This window comes from Palaemon carinicauda, chromosome 1 (genome assembly GCF_036898095.1).
Source record: "Palaemon carinicauda isolate YSFRI2023 chromosome 1, ASM3689809v2, whole genome shotgun sequence".
NCBI classification, from domain to species: domain Eukaryota; kingdom Metazoa; phylum Arthropoda; class Malacostraca; order Decapoda; family Palaemonidae; genus Palaemon; species Palaemon carinicauda.
In genome coordinates, this window is record NC_090725.1 from 149,400,093 (window position 1) to 149,410,092 (window position 10,000).

General features: G+C 31.2%; 1 protein-coding gene across 1 annotated transcript in view; it reads left to right on the forward strand.

Moving 5' to 3' along the window:
* LOC137652450 (neuroligin-4, X-linked-like) overlaps positions 1 to 10,000 on the forward strand; it is a 250,648-nt gene that overhangs the window by 217,778 nt on the left and 22,870 nt on the right. Inside the window, exon 3 of the mRNA XM_068385840.1 lies at positions 9,503 to 9,700. Coding sequence (XP_068241941.1) covers positions 9,503 to 9,700 — 198 coding nt within the window. The remainder of the gene's footprint in view (positions 1 to 9,502; positions 9,701 to 10,000) is intronic.

Here is a 10,000-nt window from a genome sequence, read left to right on the forward strand (position 1 = left end):
TATATATATATATATATATATATATATATATATATATATATATATATATATATATATATATATACATATACATATATATATATATATATATATATATATATATATATATACACATATATATATTACTTAAGCTACAACCCTAGTTGGAAAAGCTGGATGGTATAAGCCCATGGGTTCCAACAGGAAAAATTAGCACAGTATTGATAGGAAACAAGGAACAAAATAAATATCAAGAAAAATATTGAACATTTCAAATAAAATATTTTGAGTACAGTAACAACATTAATTTGTATCTTTCATATATAATCTATAAAAACTTCAAAACACAAGAGAAAGAGAAATGAGATAGAATAGTTCCTCCAAGTGTACCCTCAAGCAAGTGAACAATAAACCATGACAGTGGACGACCATGGTACAGAGGCTATGGTACTACTAAGGATAGAGGACAAACGTTTGATATTGGAGAGTCCTTCAACTGGAAATGTTGTTTACTACAGCTAAAGAGTCTCTCGTACTCACGAAAAGGAAGTTAGCCACTGTACAATTAAACTACATTAGCCAACCCCTTGAGTTAAGAAGTATTGTCTGGTGTCTCAGTATTCTTAGGTGTACGAGGACAGAGAAGACTGTGGAAAGAATAGCCATGACTATTCTCTATGAGTGTGGGCAGAGAAAATATAAGCCGTTACTAAAAAGAGGGTTCCAATGAAATACAGCCTGGCCAGTTGAAGGACCCAATAACTCTCTAGCGGCAGTATATCAACGGGCGGCTGGTGTCTTGTCCAACCTACTACCTAAAAGGTTGTAGGTAAAAGGTATACATATATGTTAAAGAAAAATTGTTGGAACGTACGATGTTTAAAGATGGAAACAGACCGTGGGAAAATAAGGAGAACCAAGATCAGACCGAAGGCTTTCGTGTTTATCACACCTCCTAAGAGTTGTATGATTTAGAAATACATTTAGAGTACAATGAAACCTCTGTGAGGAAGTACAAGCAGTAACAGAATTGAGCGAACTACTTATAACGTAAATATTCAAAAATATAATTTTCCATTAATTCATCCAGTTTCTACATACTGGACAGGTGTTAAGAAGTTCTTCAAAATTTTTCTTAATCAAGTGTGTTTCAATCACATTTCTCTTAACATCATATCTGCAAAATATAATTTCTTTAGCAGCTGTTTAATTGATGGTGTGGTGGCAATCATTCTTATGCTGAAAGAGGCTGCTGGGATTACTGTCCGTCCTTAAATTATATTTACGTTTATTTTATTTTTTTTTTTTTTAATAATTTTCCTTTAGGGCTTTTCAATTTTTTCCAATATATCTTCTGCCACAGTGATTCTATAGAATTTCGTAAATACAACTGTATATTTGCTTTTGGGAATTTTTTATTTTTATATTTTTCAGTGTGTTGTTTATAAAAATAACATGAGTTCTAAATGGTTTCAATATGCCCGATGGAGTCACAAACTATTTGAAAAACGATAAAACAAGATTATTGTTAGGAATAAATAGGAAAAGGTTTTCTTAACTTTTTGACCGGGCTTTTCTTTGAAATGGGTTTGATTCTTTAAAGCAGATATTATTTCATGATTTTTTCGAAGCTCACCTTCAAGGAAAACAGGGCAACTTAACTGCAGTTTATGAAAACACACACATACATACATGCATATATATATATATATATATATATATATATATATATATATATATATATATATATATATATATATATATATATATATTAACGACAAATCGCTGGAACGTGCGATGTCTCAAGATGACAGTAGGCCGGGAGGAAAAAGGAAACGAATATTGGACTAGTGCTTTCGTGTTATTATTACACCTCTTCACGGTCTTATGATATAAAAATACAATTAGAATACAAAGAAACCTCTGTGATGACGTAAAACAGAAAAATTTAGAAAATTACAAATTACTTAAAAGTTAGTTGTTTAAAAATATTGTTTACAAGTAATTCATCCAGTTTGTACATACCTGAACTGGTGTTAAGCAGATCTTCGAAACTTTTCTTAATTAAAACTGTTTCAATGATATTTCTTTTAACAAAATCTTTGCAAAATATAAGTTCTTTAGCAGCTTTCCAGTTAATAGTGTGGTTGCAATCATTCATATGGTGAAAAAGACTGCTGGCAATGTTTCCCGTTCTTACATTATATTCATGCTGTTTTAATCGAGTTTCTAGTGCTTTGCCACTTTGACCAATATATCGTTTATTACACTGATTGCATGGAATTTCGTATATACATCCGTTGATCTGTTTTGGGGAATATTTAATCAATATATTCTTGAGTGTGTTAATTCTAAAAACTACATTAATTACAAAATGTTTTAAAATTCCAGGTAGAGGTACAAACTGTTTGAACAAAGGTAAAACAAGGAGGTTATTCACATTAAAATCATTGTTGTTAACAAAGCCATAAAAAGTTTTCCTTGCCTTTTGACAGGCTTTGTTTATGAAATGTGATGGGTACTTTAAAATAGATGCTATTTCATGAATTTTCCCAAGCTCAGCTTCAAGGAGATCAGGGCAGCTTACCGCAGTGCCCGTAAAAACATGGATGAAAAAAACCATCATTTTGGTTGATGGGTGATGATTAGAATAAAAATGTATATACGAATTAACATTCGTAAGTTTTCTATATACAGTAAATGTAAAAGACCTTTCTTGTCTAAATACTAGAACATCTAAAAAGGGAAGCTTGTTATCGACTTCTATCTCCAATGAAAACTCAATAGATGGTATTTAAGGCTGTTAGAAAAGCTTTTTCATCCTTACCAAGCACAAAAAATTTATATATATGTGTGTGTGTGTAAATATATATCTATATAATATCATATATATATATATATATATATATATATATATATATATATATATATATATATATATATACATACTGTATATATATACAGTATATATATATATATATATATATATATATATATATATATATATGTATATATATATATATATATATATATATATATATATATATATATATATATATATATATATATGTATGTATATATATATATAGATAGATAGATAGATAGATAGAAAGATAGATAGATAGATAGATATAATGATGCTATATAAATTTAAATATATATATATATATATATATATATATATATATAAATTTATATAGCATCATTATACCTATCTATCTATCTATCTATATATCTATCTATCTATATACATATATATATATATATATATATATATATATATATATATATATATATATATATATATATATATATATATACATATATATATATATAACCTAAAATTAAACCATAATGCAAATCAGTATTATTATTTGAATTTGCATGGTCACTGAAAAGCAAAAAATCAGGTTTGTTTAAATGGTGTAAAAGGGTTTGATATAATCTTTACCTCGACCTTAGCTTCATTATCTAACTCTACTGGTGGTGTAGACAGTAGTTTTAGCCTTCTGAAACCGTTATGAACATTGTAGAGGCTGTCTGAGGAAAGAACTGATTGTGACTTAACCCTTCTGGAACTGTTCTAAAGATTGTAGAGGCTCTGCACATAACCTGAATTCTTGGATCATACACGAAATTAAGAGGATAATTTTTTTAATTCGAAAATACTGAGGTAAGACCTCAAGGGAATTTCTGTCCTCTCTTAAACCAAAATTAAGTTCTTTATCTGTTATCGTTCAAAAGGCATGACAAATACTAGATTCCTATTCTACCTGGATTTGGACACGTCTTACGTTATTTAAATTATCTATATTACCAGATAATGAATGCAGAATTTGACCTGTGTACTCTAAGCTTTCTACAACATATATTTTCACATAATTGTAAATGTTGATTTCTCTAGTGGCTATCGAAAGACAGAATTAATAGTATATGTATATACACACACACATATATATATATATATATATATATATATACATATATATATATATATATATATATGAACAGATTCCTTAATTGGGTAGGGATATGTATAGATATCCAGAAAGGAATTTACATCTCAACAATGGCTCATTGGTTGAGACTACTTTTTAGGATTATTTCGACTTACAACCATAGGTTTGAATCCTCACCCAGCCAGAACTATTTATCATAAATAACTACTAGATATATATTACTAAGATTGAGTTTGATATTGTTGTGCATTCATATAAAATGATACAGACTAAATTACATTATCACATACATTCTTAGTACATTATCAAAGGAATTTACCAGTTTGGTATGTTACGCATTAAACAGATTTTGGAGCAGTGTTATAATATGTAATGCCAGGTGGCACAGAAAAAACAATGAAATCTGCTTCTAGAGTACTGAGCAGGCAGAAAGGAAGTACTCTCAAATACAGAAGTAAGTAAACATTAGTATATGGAGTGAAGAAGTTTTATGTATCTTTATGGTAAGAAAATATTCACTCACTCACAGAAGTACCCTTTTAGGTTGGAAAAGTTTCTTAATAGCCGCTGGTTTGATATATATATATATATATATATATATATATATATATATATATATATATATATATATATATATATACATATATATATATATATATATATATATATATATATATATATATATATATATATATATATATATATATATATATATATATATATGGGTGTGTGTGTGTATGTTTGTGTGATTTATTCTACACTTTTTACTAATATATATAATTGCTTATTTTGGTTACCGGTAGCGACACTATGTACTGTACTTATATATCTATTATGTTTATTTTACTAATTTAGCTTTTTATTAAAACTTAAAACAATAAAAAAATATTGTAACTATTCTATATAGTTTCTTTTGCGTAGTTGGTGTAAGAATATGCAAATAATAACTGTAGTAATTGTAGAGGGTATCTTGGTGTGGTAATGATATCTTGGATTAGCTGGTGTCATCGAATGTGACTCATATTTGGGAGTTCTTGGCATGGTCAAGTTTTAAAACCACTGTGAATCCAAAGGACTATTATATTTCAGCAATAGTAAGATGCTAAACAGAGACAGTTCAATTAAAGAAAACAGAAAAAAAAAATATTTATATACGATTATGTGATAATAAGCAAGAATTGATCATTTTTACTCTAGAGGACTGCTGTAGTTTCAACTATTATAAATCATCATGAACAGTTTATTTATTTGTACCGTATTTTATAGGATTGTTACATTTGCATTCAGTATATGCTTTTAAGCACAACTGGATATTGTGTTCTTTAACTTAGCTTGTTCCAGCTGCAGCGTTTATATGACCCTAAGCACTTATGTGCATTTGTGGTCTTAAGGACTAATTAATTTGCAGAAATTATATTTAATGCTAAGCATAGATTTTTCTTTGTACCCTGAATGACTGTTTCAACCAATGTGTTTATAAAACGCTTAGCACGGTTTGTTCTTCATTACTCTAAAAGGTTGTTATAAACCGGGTTCACACGAACCGTTTGAAACAGTGCGGCAGATTTCCACATGTCAAAGAGAAGGTCTTCAGACGAGCTGTTATTTTCCGTGCGGTTTTCTACATCACCGAACATAGTACTACCCTGTCGGTGTTGGTTCTAAATTGGGGACAAGAAGTGGTTGTGAAACGAAGCACATACGTAAATGGTGGACCCTCCCAATAATAATAATAATAATAATAATAATAATGAATAATTTCAAAGTAGCAATAATCCTCATTTCTCTTAATATGGTAGGATCATTGCAAAACATTAGTTGACAACTCCCCCCCCCCCGCTCTCTCTCTCTCTCTCTCTCTCTCTCTCTCTCTCTCTCTCTCTCTCTCTCTCTCTCTCTCTGGATAATGTTTATCTTACGCAACATATAAGAAGAAAATCCCTTGTATAATCATGAGCTCATTTTGTCTAGTGTACCTTTGCAAGCAGAGTGTATAATAATAATAATAATAATAATAATAATAATAATAATAATAATAATAATAATAATAATAATAATGCGACAATTAATATTATTCACAGAAAAATTACATCAGAAGATGAATGCCTACCAACTGCAACAGCTAAACCATTGCTACCGCACTTGCTTGCTGTAGATTGCCCGGAGCTTCTATCCGACCAGGGGCTCTTTGACGGTATGCCTAGCCCTAGTGGTTTTGATGGAGAGTACATTGGTTGTTTGTTGCTCTGCCCCTTGAGCTCTGTTAGGACCTGAAAAATTGGTTGATGGGTGCACTCGGAGAGTGCAACCCACTCTCCACCTAGAGCTTCATATAATAGTAACTCTTTAGGAAAGTACACTCATAGAGTGCCTCCTGCTATGCCTATAGTGCTACCGCACGGTGAAAAACCTCTCGCATGAAGGGAGTCATAGAATTCTAAAGTATTATAAATCATGCCCACCGCACAGTTTAGCAACGCATGCATTTTGCAAATCACTAACGTCGGGTTATTCTACCGTACAGTTATTTCCCGCTGCGTGTGAAGGGCTTCATCGAATTTTAAACCGGACTGTTGCAACCGCATGGTTTCAAACCGCTCTTGTGAAGTGGGCCTAAGTTATAGTTGCGGCGATTACATTATGCTAAGCACAGTTTGTGCATATTATCTCAGAAGGACTGTTACAGTTACAAAAATAATATATAGCAAAAGGTTGATCTTTCGCTGAGGCATGCGATGTATATATTTGTCACTAAGCTGGAGGAAGGATCAGAAAAACAAAATATTTGGACTAGCGCTTTCGTGTTTTCATACCTCTTCAGGTCCAATTGATACAAACAGTTAGGAACAGAATCAAAGTCACCTCTGCGACAGCAGTAAAGAAAAAATAATACAATAACATAAAAATTAGTACACAGCTAGTTTAGAAATTAGTAAGTTTAAACATTACAGCTAGTTTAAAAATGACAATTGTTTAAATACATTGTTTATAAGTAGTTCATCAAGTTTATACATTCCTGGGCTATTGTTGATCAATTCTACACGGTTTTTCTGTATGATACACAATTCTATGATATTGTGTTTTATTGTGTACTTACAATATAATATTTTTTTGCCATTTTCCGATTAATAGTGTGGTTACAGTTATTCATATGCTGAAACAAGGTATGCATTTCTACTCTGCATGACAATTACATTTACAGTGACTACCTATACGATGCTAATTACAGTTGTGCAGTTTTACTCTGAAAAAATGCTACAATTAGAACAACTAAATGACGCTAAATACAGTCTGTACACTTTTGATTAATGTATTTATAGAGTTGTAGTGATAACATTGTGCCAACTATACTATGGGTATGTGTACTTTAAGAGGCTATTACAGTTGCTGCAATTAAATGACACTACACAGTTTGTTCCTCTTTACTCTAAAGGACTTTTACTATTGCAGCAATTATAGGATGCTAAGCATAGTTTTACATTTATACCCTATTGGACTGTTATAGCTGTTGCAATTACATGACGCCAATCACAATTTGGTCATTTTTACTGTGATGGGGGTGTTTTATTTGCTTTAATTTCACGAGTGCATTCGTACTGTAAAGAACTTACATTTACAACAGTATATGTCACCAAGCACAGATTGTAGTGCATTTGTATTTTAACAGACTGTTACAGTTCTTGTAATTAGTTTGAGCTTTGCACAATTTTTGGATTTGTACAATTAACGACTGTTAAAAGTCCCAGTGATTGTATGATGTTAGGCACAGTTTGTGCATTTCTACTTTTAAGGACTGTTCCAATTGCAGCGATTATATAGCGCTAAGCACAGTGTGTGCATTTTGCCTATACAAGACGTTTATAGTACCAGGTATTATATGAAAATATGCACAATTTGTACATTAATACTCTGAAAGACTGTCACAGATGCAGTGATTATATGACGCTATACAAAGTTTGTTCATATGTACTCTAATGAACTGTTACAATTGCAGTTATTAGATGATACTAAGCTTAGTTTCACTAAAGGGTCCTTATTACTTGTGCATGCACAAATATCTGAGATAAACAAACCATCTCCGTCAATTAGGAACACCAATTTTTAATCATCAAGATGATAATATGAATAATTCACATCATAGCTTATGTATGATATAAAAACCAAAAACAAAGCCTCATTCGAAGTATGAAGATGAAATTGTGTAACTCCTTTGAAGTTTAGTTATGAACAGATCTATAGTCAATTCTTTCAAGTGAGGTAGATTTGCACCGACTGGCAGGGGTGCTCTTTTAGCTTGGAAAAGTTTCCTCACGGCTGATTGGTCGGAAGTGTTTTTGTCCGACCAATCAGCTATTAGGAAACTTTTCCAAGCTAAAAGGGCACCGCTGCGAGTCGGTGAATTCTGCCACACTAAAAAGAATTGACTATAGTTTATATGTTGGTTTCTTTGAAGGTTGATATGAGATTAATTGAACATTTGTTTTCTGAAGTAGAATTTTATCAAGCGTTATTTTGTTTACATTTGCTTAAAAAAAAAATCGTATTTTGGCAAAGAATTGCTTTTAGTATTTACGGGCAGTGTACCATCGGTCTCATACGATTCAAAGAAATAACAAGAATATCATTTCACAAACTAGTTTTATTTTTAATGCGTCAAGACAATACTGTGGAATAAATACTCATACAATATTTCCTTCACTTCTCTTTTTCAGTTCATATAGTACGATCATATCTTTATTAAAATCATTATAAACATCTCTACTTTATAAACTCTTACTTATTAATTGCCTGGTTATATTCCTTCATCAAGAGGATTAACTTTTAACCAACAGAATTCACAGCCCTTTCACTCGATGTTTGAGCTTTAGCATATTTTACCAAAAAAAATAAAAAATAATATCCTATCCAATTTGCAGTACATTAACCAAACTTTATATCGTTAAAATTCTCTATGCGTAAGAGCTTGTCAAAGCAGAACTGTAAATAAGTAACTGAACAGTACTGTTTGATGTCCTTTGATGTTAACTGGCACTAATTTGTTCAAACAAACTTGTATACCGATATTTCCTACATATAATCTAAACTATCTTCCCGGTATGGACGTGTGCTATGAATATTCTCAGTGTTGCTTCTATAATACAATAGTAGGCTAAACATTATTTTCAAGCTTCTTTTGTATTCTTAATGGGATAGTTGAGTAATAAAGCTAGTGGCACAATGACATGAGCAATATAAAACTCTTTGCAGTGAAAAAATTCTATGTAAACTTTTTTTGAAACAATAAACTGATCATAATACTGCAGAGTAATTAAGAGAGAAACACTCAAACCTGTAAAGTTGTTCATGTATATTTTTCTTTTACTGACGTTAAGTATTTTAGATTTTTATTTTCAAAACGGTGTTGAAAAATACGTATTTCAAATTTCGAAAAATATGAACTAGATAAATTTTTTATACTGAAAATACCCATTTTTTAGTTCCAATGAATCGAGATATCTTATAGTAACAAGGACCTTCTTATGATCTGTAATTTTTCTCTATCTCTTTTTTTTTTCTTTAATCAGGTTTTTTCAACCCCAACGTGGATCCGGTGGGACGTGCTACGGTTGCCAATTATGGTTTAATGGATCAGTTAGCTGCTCTTCACTGGGTACAAGAAAACATTGTACGATTTGGTGGGGACCCGGCACAAGTGACTGTCATGGGTCATGGTACAGGGGCTGCTTGCTTGAACTTTCTTGTTATATCTCCGGCTGCTGTTGGTAAGTAACCTTCAAGTCAGCAATGGTGACCTAAAAAAACTTCTTACATTTCAGAAATGATCTGAAATCTCATAACTTGTCAATAGCCGCAATTATTTAGTGCCCACGGAGGGTGTGTAAAAGTACTGATTCAGAGAAATACCTTCCTTGATATGTAGGCTTTGAATATCTGCTCCGTATTATTATAATTGTGTCAAGGCATACTCCTATTTTTCTTTAACTGCCGAAATGAAGTGTTCATGATAATCTGTCAGGACAGCTTTATTTACATTTTTTTTTTACACTTCCTGGTAGATATAA